The 17884-nt window shown below is 38.2% G+C and overlaps 1 protein-coding gene across 1 annotated transcript in view; it reads right to left on the bottom strand.

Moving 5' to 3' along the window:
• Positions 1-42: 42 nt before the first annotated feature.
• LOC128209913 (leucine-rich repeat-containing protein 74A-like) overlaps positions 43-17884 on the bottom strand; it is a 31572-nt gene continuing 13730 nt past the window's right edge. The window contains exons 7-14 of the mRNA XM_052914182.1: positions 14362-14443; positions 12331-12416; positions 8616-8810; positions 7129-7221; positions 5805-5958; positions 3618-3718; positions 1327-1412; positions 43-322 (exon numbers count right to left, since the gene is read on the bottom strand). Of these exons, the coding sequence (XP_052770142.1) occupies positions 142-322; positions 1327-1412; positions 3618-3718; positions 5805-5958; positions 7129-7221; positions 8616-8810; positions 12331-12416; positions 14362-14443 (978 nt within the window). The 3' untranslated portion in view covers positions 43-141. The remainder of the gene's footprint in view (positions 323-1326; positions 1413-3617; positions 3719-5804; positions 5959-7128; positions 7222-8615; positions 8811-12330; positions 12417-14361; positions 14444-17884) is intronic.

The following is a 17884-nucleotide window of genomic DNA, read 5'->3' as shown; positions in this document are numbered from 1 at the left end:
ATACAATGGTCTTAAATAATACAGTATAACTTCCACTTTAATAACTTTTTATTTCAGAAACAAATGATCTTTTAGCAAAATTTATCCATTAATAATTGTCTCTATCTACGCGTAACCCGTCTGTCCAATCAGGTGCTCGTGTCATGCGTCTGCTGTGTCCGTCAGTCCGCCTACAGGCCGTCGCTTACGCGCCTTCTTCCGCTGTTGTCGCTCCTTTTCCTCCTGCTCCTCCTTGAGCGACCTTCGGAGGTGCGTGCGCAGCGGCTGTTCCCGCATGGGATCTTTTCCACACACGATTTGTTCGTACACTTTGGAGAACTCGCTGAAAAAGCATAGGTCGCAGTGTCAGTACCAGAGAATAATAAAACCTCCCATATCTTAAAGATGTATTCTTACTTACTCCCAAATAAGATTTGCCGCAATTAATACAATTGTTTTAATATACCAAAAACAATGAATAAATGTCGAAAGCAATGGTTCTAAGTAATAGTTCGATGACATGAATGCATTCTTACTTATTAAGAATGGGCGGGGTGAGCGTAGCGAGTCCTTCTTAATCATTAAGAATTCACTTCATGTCATCTAACTGACTTAGAATACAACCTCATTGGCTGATACATTGTCACCGCAAAATCTGACGCAGGAATTGTGTATAGGATGTTTGGCAGAAGGCGGACTTTTTAACACGCGCGAAAGTTGAAATTCTTAATGATTAAGTCTACTACTCAATGGTTGCCTTTCTGCAATTTCATTGGCGTAAAATCTAGGCTGTATTCTACTGAAGGATACCGAGTTAAATTTGAAAGAAGTTAAAAAAAACTTGGTAATTCCACCATATGAGATGATACTAGATCACAGTAAATAATTTAGCACTCACCAATCATTCAGTATGTTCGTGTTTTCAGCTACGGTTACAATCTTGTTATCAGTAATTAGTATTTTCCATTCATGCATTATTTAAGTAGTTATTTAAGTAGTTAAAGGTTTATCATTTCACAATGTATGTGTGTTATACATGTGCATGAATTGATTGTGAAAACGAGTGTCGTTTTAATGTAACTGGGTGTGTTTGAGAATTATTATCGTAACCCCAAAAAATAAATAGCGTAATAAAAAGAGTTACTCGATTTTTTCATTTCAAATAATCGTAAAAGACAAACGTTGTACAGAAAACTTCAGATATCTCTACTATATAATAACTAACGACAATTTTATAAGGTACATTTAAAATCTAATGGTGTAAGGTTTTATGTCTTAACATGCTGGGAAATGTTGATGTTGTTGTTGTTGTTGTTGTTGTTGTTGTTTAGGCGTTGTTACACTTACTATATGGAGAATTTTCGTTTCTTCCCGAAAAGGAGTTTTTGTTTCAGTTTCTGTAGCTTGTCGAATTTGGCTAGCCTTCCACAACACTGAAAAAAAATTACATGCCGGTAAAGTACATTAAGTGATCAACATCATATATTGTCCAATGAGAAGGCAGTATTTCTAAGGTTTCCTCAATACATTTATTTCAATAGTCAGACGTTATTGATCTTAATCAGGTGAAGCGGTAGAAACAAACAGTGGCTGGCTCAGTAAGTGGGTAGAAAATCCCGGTCAAGTACATTTAGTGGTCAACATTATATTTAATCCAATGAAAAGGCAGTATTTTTCTAGTCTCCCAATTCATTTATTTCCGTTATTGGTCTTAATCAGGTGAAGCGATAGATACAAACAGTGGCTGGCCCAGTAAGTGGATAGTTTACATAATACAATGTAGAACTATAAGATTGTTACAAGTATGTTATTCTACTTGTAAGAACAAACTAACAACATTTTAACCATTAAGTAATGGCAAATAATGTTCTGCTAATTAATTATCACGATCATAGCCAAGTCAAGTCAAGTCAAGTCAAGTTTCCTTTATTTCACTCATTCCAATACAAACATGGATAAAGGTAATATCAAATGATAAATGTCACAAAGGCAAACGAGTGAAATGGGTACATTTAAAGGTTTGAGTTCTTATATTACAAACGTTTGATAATGAATATTATATTACCAGTGTAATCAATATGGTTATTGTCACATACAATAGTGGATGAATAAATAAATAAATAAATGCTGGTTGTGATTTAAAATGTCAACTCTTTTTTGTTTTGATCAACAGGCGTGTACCAGGGTGTAAAATATGACACCCCTGCATGTGAATGACGTATTGAAACTAATCTGCGATTCATAACAAGCCAGTTACAGCCTGTACCATCAAGTCCATCAAGACCTCCTGCTTGTCACAGACACCTTTCATAAGCACCTTCGCAAGCTTATACGATGTCATTAGCACCATTTGGCTTTATTCAAAAACCAATAATGAAATATTTGTTTGAACATAAACAAGGGCTCGTTTACTTAATAGCAATATGAAATATGCTTTGAAATAACAGTATGAATCTTGAGATCGTGTGCGCATTGGTAAACTTTCTTCAAAATGTTTTGCAGTCTCCCAAATCGATAGTTTTGACCTTCTTTTTTTCTGTCTCAGAATCAGCTGATTTTGGCATCAATGCCTTTAATTCAGTCATTGAAGATATCTAACAACAGAACAGATTTCAATTGTTTGGTAAACTGCCGAAAAGTTTATTTTTCTTAAAGCGTTAGTAACGTTCTTAGCCATACAACATCAATTTTATACGTAAATATGAAAATGGGATGTGCTCTTTTGTCAGCAGTCATATATCACAGATTTCAAAATATTTGTGCAAAATATTACTCAATCCAAGACAAAATATAAACAAGTTGTCAAAACAATAAATCTGTGAAAGTGCAGCTTTAATACAGTTAACTAGATTTATAACTGTGAGTGCCAAATATTGGTTTCATCTCGCAAGTTTTTTTACAAATTTTCTGACAATTTCTGTCAAAAATTATGTCTTCAAGTGCATTGCTCCTTTATGGACATAACTACGGTAATATAACCTATACATTGAAGTATTGAACTGCTTTAAATGGCAAACAAATATTATATATAAAATTTCAGAGAAACACACAGAATATTTCTTGATCAATACAGAAACAATACAGTAAGCCGTATTGAATAACCAACTTAGATTTTAAGAATATAATATGATTATGCTGTAGAATTACTTGGCCAAACGACTAAATGGGATCTCTAAGGCAATTTTCTATGGATAAGGATAAGACTTTTATTGGAGTCTGGCCGGGAACTATTTGTGAGTTTGGTACAGAATACCAGACACCAAGGGCGGGTCCAGGATTTGACTAAAGAGGGGGCGTAGATAAGGGGCTAAACCTTTTGACTTGCGCTATTCCCTCCTGACCGAAATATATATGGTTTAAGGTGTTGACAGGTTGGCATGTGGATACGCCATCAATATTTTAAACATTTTAATCTCGTTTAGTCCTAAATAGTGCATTTTGAGCGATTGTTATTACTTTTTTCTCCTCTAATGAAATGAAAAGTAAACTAGGACGATTTGAGGGAGGGGGTGTCCCCCTCCCCCTGCACCACTATTGAATCTAATGACAGTGATAAGAATTCTATTGGATTCTGGCCCGGAAATAGATTTTGTGTTTGATAAAAATAAGCAAGAAACAACCGGAGGACTTATACTCACCTCGATAGCGGTAAACACCTCATCGACCGTGATCATAAGCATGCAGTCCTCATCCTCATCCTCCCAGTCAGGAAACAGGTCATCCACCGCAAGACCCTCCCCTGTAGAGCAAATTATATCACGTAAACAAGAGAAGAAACTCGAAAAACAGGTCATCCACCGCACGATCCTCCCCTGTAGGGCAAAACATATAACGTTACCAAGAGGAGTAACTCGAGAAACAGGTCCTCCATCGCATGACCCTCCCCTGCAGGGAAAAATATCACTGGAACATGGGGAGTAACTCGAGACATAGGTCATCCATCGCAAGACCCTCCCCTGTATGACAAAACATATCACGTTAACAAGAGGAGAAACTCGAAAAACAGGTCCTCCACCACACGACCCTCCCCTGTAGGGCAAAACATAACGTTACCAAGAGGAGTAACTCGAGAAACAGGTCCTCCATCGCATGACCCTCCCCTGCAGGGAAAAATATCATTGGAACATGGGGAGTAACTCGAGACATAGGTCATCCATCGCAAGACCCTCCCCTGTATGGCAAAACATATCACGTTAACAAGAGGAGAAACTCGAGAAACAGGTCCTCCACCGCACGATCCTCCCCTGTAGGGCAAAACATATCACGTTAACAAGAGGAGAAACTCGAGAAACAGGTCCTCCATCGCATGACCCTCCCCTGCAGGGAAAAATATCACTGGAACATGGGGAGTAACTCGAGACATAGGTCATCCATCGCAAGACCCTCCCCTGTATGACAAAACATATCACGTTAACAAGAGGAGAAACTCGAAAAACAGGTCCTCCACCAAACGACCCTCCCCTGTAGGGCAAAACATAACGTTACCAAGAGGAGTAACTCGAGAAACAGGTCCTCCATCGCATGACCCTCCCCTGCAGGGAAAAATATCATTGGAACATGGGGAGTAACTCGAGACATAGGTCATCCATCGCAAGACCCTCCCCTGTATGGCAAAACATATCACGTTAACAAGAGGAGAAACTCGAGAAACAGGTCCTCCACCGCACGATCCTCCCCTGTAGGGCAAAACATATCACGTTAACAAGAGGAGAAACTCGAGAAAAAGGTCCTCCACCGCAAAACCCTTCCCTGTAGGGCAAAACATATCACGTTTACAAGATGAGTTACTAGAGAAACAGGTCCTCCAGCGCTAGACCTTCAAGTCAACAAGATAAATAACTCGATACAAAGGTCCTCCACCGCAAGACCCTTCCCTGTAGGGCAAAACATATCGCGTTAACAAGATGAGTTACTCGAGAAACAGGTCATCCATCGCAAGACACTCCCCTGTAGGGCAAATTATATCACGTGAACAAGAGTAGAAACTCGTGAAACAGGTCTTCCACCGCACGACCCCTCCCCTGTAGGGCAAAACATATCACGTCAAAATGGGGAGTAATTCGGGAAAAAGGTCACCCACCGCTTTACTCTCCCCTGCAGGGCAAAGCATATCACGTAAAATTGGGGAGTATTTCGGGAAACAGGTCATCCACCGCTCGACTCTCCCCTGCAGGGCAAAATATATCGCGTCAAAATGGGTAGAAGTTCGGGAAACAGTCATCCACCGCAAGACCCCCCCCCCAACCATGAGGGCAAAAAATATCATCATTTTTTATTTAGAAAAAATGGCAATACATAATACGAATACCGAAGGATAATGTAAAGGTTTTATTTAACATTTTGCATGGAAATATTGTAATAACCATTTAAATATGGCGAAACCAATCTCATTAAAGATTTTCACACGCCGGGACACGAATGTAAAAGGCACGCCCTTACACGCTTTAAGGCCAGTTTTCATGATTATTGAGATACTCTAATTAGGAAAGTGACTTTAGCTAGGAAATCACTTAAAAGGATTTATGAATACTGGCTCTGGTATGTAGTTTGTTTTGTGGAACTACAGTCGAACCCCGATGGCTCGAACTCATCGAACCTCGAAAAAATCGACCCAAGCGGAATAGTTTACTGTTCATCAGTATGAATAAATCGGTCCTTTACATCTAGCTCGAGCCAACGAGTTATTCGAGCCAAGCGAGTTCGAGCCAATGGGGTTCAACTGTATAAATAAATAATTATTAAACACAAACTAATTTTAGAACATAACATTACAATACTATTGCGACTCTGGTCTCACCTTTGTTAAGCTTAAAACGAAAACTTACGGTCCATGAACATTGCAACCTGGATAAGGTTGGAGGTGAGGACGTCTCTAGTCACGTGACGGTGGGCGGGCGGGTCCGCGAACTCCACCACGATGTTATGCACGGTCTGCAACGCTTTAACCACGCCCCGCACGTCCTCCGTCACCGGCGTCACCTGCAGGGGAGGGGTCATTGTTGTTTGGAGTGTAATTATTGAGGTGTATACTCAATTATTATATATACATACTATCAAAACCAATGATTTATACGATATACTGTCAATTGTGGAGGTTCAGTCACTGGCGTCATTTAAACAGGTGAAACAACACGCCGGTGTAATAAGGGTGTTTGTGTTGGTAATAAACTAGTTTAGGGTTTATATTTGTTTCACGAAATGTGTGTTTGTTGTGACAGTTGAATGAAAATAAAAACCAGTTTTATCGTTTTATGAAAACCCGATAGTGGTTTTTGAAACTATAGAAACCTCTCCGGAGGCGGATGTGACTTTGAGAAAACAACAACAAAAACATTGCAGACAGTGATCCAACTTCATTGAGTCAACACAGACGAACGACCATCTACGGTATCATTGTTTTGGAGAATTATGGAAATAATGGCTACTTGTAGAATCTCCATCATGCTGTTGAAGCTGTTTATTAAATCATGCATTTTTACTTCAAGCAAAATTTCGAAACGTGTTTCCAATCCCCCGAAATCCTTGAAACAAAAACTAAAACTAGTTTGGTTTCAACAAAAAAACGCAACATTTCTGCTTAATATCTAGTCCATATTAACAGCCGCTTCAGAGTCTTTGACGATTTTTGTTTTGGCGACTCTACGGGCTTAGGGAAAAAAATGAATATCAAAATGTTAAAAAAAGTTCCCTGAACGCGCATTATTGTGACTACTAAATATCTAAACCCATCTTAGGACTAAGAAAGCTTAACTCTGTAAATATCTAGTACCCAAACTAATTTCTTTACGTCTAGTATATACTTCGGTCTGACCCTCGTTCCACGTTTAATCAAAATATAACGCAGAGCAAGATAGGAGACCAACACTGCGGGAAACTCTTTACCGGGAAACATCTGCTCGATAAACCATATGTAGCCACCTGCAGACCCACGTAAACCAGAACGCCCGAAGAAGAGCCTAACCCCGTCAGGAAGTCAATGGTCGTTTTGTGAAAACCGCTTAGCCGCGAAACATCTGTAAATCAGTTGCACTCACCTGCAGTCCAATTCATCTGTAAATCAGTTGCACTCACCTGCAGACCAATCCATCTGTTTACAAATCAGTTGCACTCACTTGCAGTTAAATCCATCTGTAAATCAGTTGCACTCACCTGTAGTCCGATGTAGACCAGCGATCCCGGAGAAGAGAGCAACCCCGTCAAGAAGTCTATCGTCTGTCTAGCAGGGAACGAGTTACCAGTCAACTGGAGGGTATTATAAATAAATTATTAATATCGTTAATAATAATAATAATAATAATAATAATAATAATAATAATAATAATATCGGGATTAAGAGCGGTAGTAAATACACAATTTGTACGGGTACGTGTTCATGCTGGAGTATTTCTGTGCACTTTGTCATCAAAATATGTGTCTATGGTGGCTACTTTTATGCCATACGTCATCCAGGTGTGTGTGCATGTTTGTTACTTTTGTGCACTACATCATTCAGATATGTGTATATCGTACAAGCTACTTGTGCACTACGTCATCCAGGAGTGTACATGCTTGTTACTTTTGTGCACTACGTCATCCAGATATCCAGATATGTGTATATATAGTACAAGTTCATGTTTAAAGTGAAACGTTTAAAAATGTTAAAAAAAAATGTACTGGGCCATTTAAGGGTGTTGAATGGGCATCGTAAGATTGAAATCGAATAGATCCGATTTGAAAGGCCTGACACTTCATCCAAAAATTGAACGGCAACTGTATGAATGTTGCCGGGGGACCACGATGTATCTACTGAACCACGATACGTTACAATTTCTACTGACACATCGTAAACTTTAAACAGCGCATTTTAAACCCAATATGCGTCCTACGGCAAGGAAAGAACGCCGTGGTGCCCGTAGGATAGCTACGACATCCTTGCGGCCTTTGTGAGATTTTGCAATCTTTCCCCGAAATTTCGAGTCGTACGTGTACATCGATTCGGTGGATATATAGCCGATACATGCCAAGCCACGTTATATCATAACATAAACCAAACCTTTAACGACAAAAAATAGGAAGATAAGAAATTAATCAAGCTTCCTTAAGATTCCAGGAAGTCTGAATGTCGCCATATGTTAAAAGATAATTGGTTTCTGTTTGGTAAAAAAAAACAAAAAACGAAGCTTTATCCTTATCAGTTAACAGATACTCTGTTTTCTAAATATTTAGTGATGAAGATTTTCAGCCCACTCATTTCTGGCAGCAAGCAGTTGACTTTTTGTTATACATTCGGTCCCCGTTGGCTCGAATCGCTTAACACGAATTTCTCGTTGGCTCGAACTGGATGTATACGGACCGATTTCTTCATAATGAAGGTACACGTAAATGGCTCGAGGTATTGCCGCCAACCCTGGGTGTTCGAGCCAACGAGGTAAAACTAAAGATAAGAATTACCGCTTTGCTCGATTTTTTCGAGGCACGAGGTATTGCTGCTAGTCCCTTGGAGTTCGAGCCAACGAGGTTTAACTGAAGATAAGCATTACCGCTTGGCTCGAATTTTTCGAGGCTCGAGGTAATACTGCTAGTCCCTTGGAGTTCGAGCCAACGTGGTTTGACTGTAATTAAGTATGGTTGGTTTCTACAAATAAGACGTCACTCACGTTTAATGAACAAAGACTTTCAATATTGTCTCGAGTATGAGTGAGCGACTTGAGCACCACTTCCGTCATCCGGTTGGCGGCCAGGTCAAGCGCCTTGATGACCCCGCTCTTCCGGAACGATTGGATGACGGCCTTGCCGCCCTCGTCACCGAAGCCGTTGTGCGATGCCAGAAATATCTCCACTCCAGAGTTTCTCTGTTGGGAAAAGATACGATTATAAAGTGAGTCCAAAATTCGTAAGAATCATACCAAATCAAAAATAGTGAGTTTAGCTTAATCATGTTATAAGAGACTTAAGACGATTCAAGAATTTGGAGCAAGATACTTCAAATGCTTTTAAAAAGCCTCAACTGGCGGGCTAATTTCACACGTTCATACATGTATATATTGGTCAGTCTGGTAGACTAGAACATTCCAGGCACGTTATTGACCATTCACACTATCCGTGTAATGTTCATCAGTCAATATTTATATTATCAAGTCTATGTAAGCGGTTAATTGAAAAAATACCAATGGAAAGCCATTTTAAAAAAATACTGAAAGAAGCACATAAAGGTTAATGCCAAATTAATTTATTTTGATTTTAATGCATCATTTTGTTTTACCCATTTGCCTTTATTTAGTTAAATTCTTTAAAAACTTATCATCGGATAAAATGAAATGTAATAATTTTGGTTTAATATCTTACGCCAAATAAGCATTTCATTGTTTCTTCAATATGATCCATGTTTTTTTCGGGTTAACCCACTGGCACCGGATTTTCAAACTCAAATTATTTTTTTAAAAATTCAAAAAAAATCTTATAATTTCAAACTAATGAATATGAACGATTTACAATGTCAGAAATCCTAAAACTTTAACTACGCTGCAAGTAGACCGCGTAGTAATTTTAAATTAGTAGTTAAATTTAACTCTATTTAGTAGCTAATCAAGCTTTGCCAATACAATGGACGGCCAGACAGAGAGGCAACCGTACAGGCAGACGTACAGACGCACAGACAGACGTACAGACAGACGTACAGAAAGACCGACAGGCAGACGTACAGACAGACGTACAGACAGACAGACATATGTAGACAGACAGACAGACAGACAGAGACCGGCAGAGAGACAAACGTACAGATCGACGTACAGACTTACAGACAGACATACAGACGTACAGACAGACATACAGACGTACATACGTACAGACAGACGTACATACGTACAGGCAGACTTACAGACAGACTTACAGACAGACGTATAGGCAGACGTACAGACTTACAGACATGTGAAGTTGACATCGAAACTTGTTTATGAATATCAGAAATCGGTGAGAACCTACAAAAGATCACTGAACCTTTGCTTCAAACTTTATTTATTGTTCAACTACTGCCATGAAAGTTATATAAACTTATGCTAAGTCACTCTCGTTAGCACATTGTTGAATCTTGTAATATCGAAGAACAAACCGGAGTGCCCGGAGAAAACCAACTTGGCCTGCTTGTTGACAACCAATCAAACATATGCCCAAGCCGGGAATCAAACCACGGGACGCATTGGGGGAAAACGAGGGGGATAACCTCTGTGCTAAATCTGCGCTTAACCTTTTTAAATACGTGTATGTGTGGATTTCATTTTGTGCTCTACGTCATCCATGTATGTATACATTGTAGACATTCAGAATTACATGTACGATAACACGAGCAAATTGATTCATGATTTTACCGCTAGTCTGCAAGTACGAGTTTAAACAAAGATATCGCAAACGACCTTTTACCCATCTGCAACTTAATTTGCAAGTGTACGTGTGCGCGTGACCATCCCACTCATACCAGAGTCATCAGCTTAGATCCTCCCAGTTCTAGTAACAGATTTGTTTTCATATTGAAGTTTTCGCGGAGCACCTTGTTTTGTATGCGACTTGTGAAAGAAGACGGTAGGACTTGCCCATTATCCTGGATACTTTTAGTACCATAAACAGATGTTGTTGTTTTTTGAGTTAAGTGGCGGAGCACCTTGTTTTTTAATAAGACTTGTGAATGAAGATGGAAAGACCGCCCATCAGCCTGGAGAGTTCTATTTCTTTGCGCAGATATTTGTTTTGTTATTTTGTTTAGTGCGGAACACCTTGTTTTGTATGCGACTTATGAAAGTAGATGGAAAGACCGCTCATCAGCCTGGATCCTTCTAATTACATTAGCAGATATTTGTTTTGTTATTTAGTTTAGTGCGGAGCACCTTGTTTTGTATAAACTTTGTAGTTGCAAAGACGTTATAATGAAAGAGGATGGAAATACCGCGCATCAGCTTGTATCCTTCTAATTCTTGAAGCAGATTTATTTTGTTTGTTATAGAGAAGTACTTTGGTTCGTGTGCGACTTGGGAGAGAATATAGAAAGACAGTTTGGTTTGCGGCCTTGTGGCGCAACTTGGGAGAGCAGATAGACAAACAGTTTTGTTAGCGACCTTGTAGAACAATCCTTTGTAATATCAATAGTGCTATTATGACTTGCGTAATCATTTCATGAAAAGTTCTAGTTTAAGGATAAGGCTTTATTACTGTTCGATAGAGCAAGAAACAATGTCTTTCTGGGAATCCTGTACCCAGTTCCTCGAAACATCTTGAGCATAACGGATTTCGCCATCAAAATTGAGTGCTTATAATGTGGATTATAGAACGATATATATAATACTGGTGAAATAACTTTACAAAAAACGTGACGTTACGTAATTAATAAATAGCGCTGAAAATGGCCGTGCTTTACGGCGACTTTTTATGTATTAAGCGATTTAAACTGGCCCATAATAATAGCGTTATGCTATAAAAAGAATGCCCTATTCGTGGTCATTCAATACAAAATTTATAAAAATCAATTTCTAAAATTGCAATAAAAATGCCAGGGATGTTTTTATCCATTTTAGAAAATGAGTTTAATAAATTCAATTTTTAATAATGACCAATCCACTCATGTAAGCTTCTCTATGTAATAAATTTACTTTGCAAGAACTCGTTATGGTACTCCTTAAGAGATTATATTCAATAATAATTTGATTAGTTTATCCAGGGTTGCCCATTTTATTTCAATTTCTTTTCAAATGGTTTTGACGACAGCGTAAAATTGACATACTATTTTTTTTTTCATTTCGTTGTCACGACCAAATCGTTTCCACGACTTATGCACCAGTCAATTGTATCTACGCCCCCCCCCCCCCCCCCCCCGGTCCGGGGAATAGCGGGGACTTTGAATTTCGGTCCAGTTAAGCCCGGGTAAAATCCCCGCCCTGTGGGGACGAACAGCTGGTAATATCCCCGCCAAATGCCTCCGCACCCCAGGGACCCTAGGTAAGACCCATTTCCCGCTATTTTTGCCTCAAAGATAAAACCACTGCATTCACCCGGTACTGCGGAGCCACCTTGAAGGTAAAAACACGGCCGATTTCCCCGGCTATCCCCGGTACACCCCGGACCTGTGGGGGGCGTGGATACAATTGACTGGTGCATTAGTAGTTCGTGGCCACGACTTACAAAAAATAACTCAGTCGTGGGAACGAGATAGTAATAAGTGGCACCGACATGTTAACGAGTGGTGCAACTTTTGGCCACTTTAGGTAACTGTTCACCACCAATGTTCTGCGGGAAGGAAATATTCAATTAAAAACAGATTGTCCAAACATTTATGTTAAACCGTTCATAAACACATGTTCCGTAGATAAATACAAGATATGGGTGTACCTTCAGTCCGTCAGCCAACCTGACGGCCCCTGTAGACCGGATGTTATTCCAGCTGATGTCTAAGGCCTTCAGACACTTGTTACCCCCTGAAAAGACGAACCGAGCACGTGACAACTTAATATAAGGGTTATTTGCTAATCAAAGATGTTTAATGCATTTATTTTTAACCACGTGTAATATACATACGATTTTACATACTAAATTGGCTACTCCTGGTTAGGGTATTGAATTTGAAACTAGTATAATGTATATACAGCTGAACAAATTTAATCAAATCTTAGTTTGGGTATTGGGTTAGTCAAGTATAATGTGTATATAATTGAACAGAGTAATCCACTCTTAGTTTCGGTATTGAACCATTCTAGCGGAATGTGTATACAATTTTACAAAATTAATCCACTCTAAATGTGGGTATTGAATCACTCTAGTATATGATATGTGTACATAATTAACCCACTATTAGTTTGGATTTTAAATCACACGAGTATCTTGTGTATTCAATAAAAGAAGTGATCCACTCTTAGTTTGGGTATTTAATCACACTAGAATAATGTACATACAATTGTTCAAAGGTAATCCACTCTTAGTTTGCTATTTAAGCTTACTAGTATAATGTGGATACAATTGTACAGAATTAAATCCCTCTTAGTCTGGGTATTAAATCACACTAGCACCGTGTGTATTCAATTGAACTTATTTAATCTACTCTTATTGTGAGTATTAAGTCACACTTATTTTTTGTGTATTCAATTGAACAGAAGTAATCCACTCTTAGTTTGGGTATTAAGTCACACTTATTCATTGTGTATTCAATTGAACAGAAGTAATCCACTCTTAGTTTGGGCATTAAGTCACACTTATTCATTGTGTATTCAATTGAACAGAAGTAATCCACTCTTAGTTTGGGTATTAAGTCACACTTATTCAGTGTGTATTCAATTGAACAGAAGTAATCCACTCTTAGTTTGGGTATAACATCACGATCTTTGAAAGATCTTTGCATTTGTTAAAAAATGCTGTGTAAGCTAATATAATTGATAACGAGTTCGATTCTTGTATTTAAAGTGTTCGTTTTAAAGCTGCACTCTCACAAATTAAACGTTTTGACAACTTTATTGTTTTTGGTATTGGACCGAGTCAATTTTTGCGAAAATCCATGGAAACCAGTTATATAAAACTACTAACAAGAAAATTAGATCGCAGATTTTTATATTTAAGTTCTAAATATGAGGTTTATGCATTTTTCTTAAACCGTTAGTAAACCATAAAACCGTTTTGCTTTTTCGTTGGTTTGCAGATATTTATGCAAAAATTTGCTCTTTCAAAGACAAAAAAATAAAAAAAAAGTTGTAAAAATGTGAGAGTGCAGCTTTAAAAGGTAAAGAGAGCATACTTCTGGAGTGGTATTCAATATGCAGCTTATGTTAATCTTAGAGTCATACATCATTGACTTCATTCACTTTATTGGTCAGTTATTAATAGCGTGTGATCCGATTAGCTACATCGTTCAATTAAGACTAATATTAATTACCAGCCCAGGTGGGGTTCGAATCTACGACCGCCATGGAAGGAGGCGGACACCAAAACAAGAGACAGTGACACTCAAAACAACCAGTGTAGTTGCAAAGACGTTATAATGTTAAACCCTCTTAAAGCTACATTCACACAGATTGAACGTCTTGACAGCTTATTGTACATTATTTTTGTCTTTGAATGAGCCTTTTGCGAAAATGCAAAGACACCAGTGATATAAGACTGCTGACAAAATTCAGATCGCAGGTTTTCATTCTTATGATCAAACACGTTTTATGCATTTTTCTCAAAGCGTTAGTAACCATTTTACCATTGACAATAATTTTCGAACATAAATAATAACACCGGCGATCTGATCTTTAGTCAGCAGTCTTATATCACTGGGTTTTAGATATGTACGCAGAAATTGGCTCATTCCAAGACAAAAAAATGTATATCTGTGAGAGTGCAGCTTTCATGTAACTTCCAGCACTGACAAACACACAAACAATTTATTACCTAAAGCCTTTCCAATATAGCGAGCACCCTCATCCCCAATCCCGTTCCCGGAAATACACAGCTCCTTAATGGATGAATTTTCCTGAAAGAAAGACACTTAATAAGCTTTTGGTAAATATACGACTGCCTTTATTTATGATCATTGTTCATTTTGTTGTCACACTTGAGGCGCCATATTGAATTGTGCGATACAGGAGCCTGCATGCCTGTTTCAATATCAATCTTATTTTTTTCCCAAGCCAGATTGTAAGTATCTCTCATGGCCGAGAGTGTAAGATAGGTTCATTCAGACCCGAGCGTAGGGTGTTTTGCGGAAAGAAGGTTTACCGAGTTTCCGCAAAACAGCCTGCGCGAGGGTCAGGATGAACCTATATTACACGAGCGGCTATGGTAGATGCTTTTTCTCCCACCTCAGTTTAACAAAATTAAATAAAAATGTTTTTTTTGCTGGAACTCTTTTGTGCTTAGTGAAAATAATAGCGTATGGATATGCGATAATTCGTGGTTGTCATAGATATGCGCGCAGTGATTCAGATTATGTTAATTACTGTTACTTGGTATTTGGACAGCATTTTTGGCCAGTCGAGCTACCTGATTCGAGCGATTTGGTCCCTAGGGAGATGTCTTGGACTGAGAATCATAAAAAAATGTGTTTAAGTACTCTATGGTACACATAATAAACAAATTATCCACTTTTAGTCGTTTATTTTCACATATTTAAAAATGTCATACAATCTTGCTAAAGATTGTATGAAATTTTAAAATATTTAATATGTAAAAATATACGACATGGCCATGCTGGAATTCTTTTCTCCCATCCCAGATAAATAGATCCAAATATTTGGCCATGCTGGAATACTTTTCTCCCACCCAGATAAGTAGATCCAAATATTTGGCCATAATGGAATTCTTTTTTCCCACCCTAGATAAGTAGATCCAAATAGTTGGCCATACTGGAATTCTTTTCTCCCACCCCAGATAGGTAGATCCAAATAGTTGGTCATGATGAAATTATTTTCTCCATCCAAGATCTGTAGATCCAAATATTTGGCCATGTTGGAATACTTTTCTCCCAACCCAGATCTGTAGATCCAAATATTTGGCCATGCTGGAATTCTTTTCTCCCATCCCAGATAAATAGATCCAAATATTTTGACATGCTGGAATACTTTTCTCCCACCCAGATAAGTAGATCTAAATATTTGGCCATTCTGGAATTTCTTTTCTCCCATCCCAGATAAGTAGATCCAAATATTTGGCCATGCTGGAATTTCTTTTCTCCTACCCCAGATAAGTAGATCTAAATATTTGGCCATGCTGGAATTTCTTTTCTCTCAACCCAGATAAGTAGATCCAAATATTTGGCCATGCTGGAATTTCTTTTCTCCTACCCCAGATAAGTAGATCTAAATATTTGGCCATACTGGAATTTCTTTTCTCCTACCCCAGATAAGTAGATCTAAATATTTGGCCATGCTGGAATTTCTTTTCTCTCAACCCAGATAAGTAGATCCAAATATTTGGCCATGCTGGAATTTCTTTTCTCCTACCCCAGATAAGTAGATCTAAATATTTGGCCATGCTGGAATTTCTTTTCTCTCAACCCAGATAAGTAGATCCAAATATTTGGCCATGCTGGAATTTCTTTTCTCCCATCCCAGATAAGTAGATCTAAATATTTGGCCATTCCGGAATTTCTTTTCTCCCACCCCGGATAAGTAGATCCAAATATTTGGCCATGCTGGAATACTTTTCTCCCAACCCAGATCTGTAGATCCAAATATTTGGCAATGCTGGAATTCTTTTCTCCCATCCCAGATCTGTAGATCCAAATATTTGGTCATGCTGGAATTTCTTTTTTCCCACCCCAGATAAGTAGATCTAAATATTTGGCCATTCTGGAATTTCTTTTCCCCCACCCCAGATAAGTAGATCCAAATATTTGGCAATGCTGGAATTCTTTTCTCCCATCCCAGATCTGTAGATCCAAATATTTGGTCATGCTGGAATTTCTTTTCTCCCACCCTAGATAAGTAGATCCAAATATTTGGCCATTCTGGGTTTTCTCTTCTTTCACCCCAGATAAGTAAATTCAAATATTTGGCCATTCTGGAAATCCTTATCATGCCCACAGGCAAAGATTTAAAAGAACACGTTTTTATTAATCTTAAATACAATTTACTATATTTTCCTCGACTGAGGTGGGAGAAAAAGCATCTACCATGGCCGCTCGTAAAAGATAGGTTCACCCAAACCCTCGGTAAACCTCGTCTCCGCAAAACACCCTACGAGTTGAGATGAGCCTTTCTCAAACTAACTTAGAGTGATCCGATAAGATTGTTAGTCATTTTAAGGGTTTTGAGCATAGTGCACAAACAGAATGTAATCCTTGTTAGAGTACCCTGGTTCTTTAACATGCACCAGTGCATAGCACTGTCGCTCTGATAACGGATTATTTCACTCCGCACAAAATAGTTCCAGCGAAACAATACTATTTTTCTATATTCAAGGGCAGTGATGTCATGTGCGTCCAGGTCTCTTGGCCCCAATATCACGAAATTATTTAAGTCAAATCTCAATCTCAACTCTTTTTTCCACATTACAGTATGACATTATTAAAAATTACTAATGTTTTACTATTTTCAAAAGCACATTGTCACACGCATTATGTTTATTAACATGATTGCTCAATATTCTAAACAAAACTATTTCTACAGCACAAAATGTACTTGAGTAAACTCAAAAATAATAAATTGGTCTCAATTACTATTTTTGCTCTTATATTTTTCTATAAAATATTGACATTTTTTTATCAACATAATGAATGCGAGCATGCGATGTTAAAAGGGGTAAAACATGTACAATGTCGAATCATATGATGCTGTTATTTGATAAAAAAAAAGATAGTTGAGACTGAGATTGCGATATGACTTGAGTATTTTCTTGATATAGGGGCCTGGTTCGTTGTTTGAGTTGAAAAACGTCCTCAATTTGGTGGGTATAATCATTGTTTTCTTTTATGTTAACACGATAATATTTAGAAACAACCATGTGCACCGAATGGAGAGAAATTGCTGCTTTACGATGACTCTTGTTTCAGATGAAAAGCATGTCCGTATTAAGATATCTCGTGAAAACAATGCACGTTCTTACTAGGCTTACCGACTCACTCAAAGCACATTATTCATCAAAACAACGATTTTATACCGTTCTCTTTCGTGTAATATCTTATCCGATACCGTAATTTGGTCATTAAAGGGTATTGTTATTGTTTTCCGAGTGCAGATCGACAGTTTTCGAGATAAATCGGCACATTTAAGGAAAAGCTTACTGGTTCATTCTGGTTACTTTAAGAACCTAGGTTCATTCCAAATTCGCTTAATCTATGGCACGCTTGAATAACGATGAAAAGGCGTCGATCAGTTTTTCCTTATCCATGTATGTTTACTATAACACCTGAGAGAAGGGTCCTTCTTTAGCGAGGAAGCCGTGATTCACCTATGATAACGCATACGCCGCGATT

This window comes from Mya arenaria, chromosome 11 (genome assembly GCF_026914265.1).
Source record: "Mya arenaria isolate MELC-2E11 chromosome 11, ASM2691426v1".
Taxonomy (NCBI): domain Eukaryota; kingdom Metazoa; phylum Mollusca; class Bivalvia; order Myida; family Myidae; genus Mya; species Mya arenaria.
Note: the sequence above shows the minus strand (reverse complement) of the source record. Positions and strands in the feature narration are given on the sequence as shown.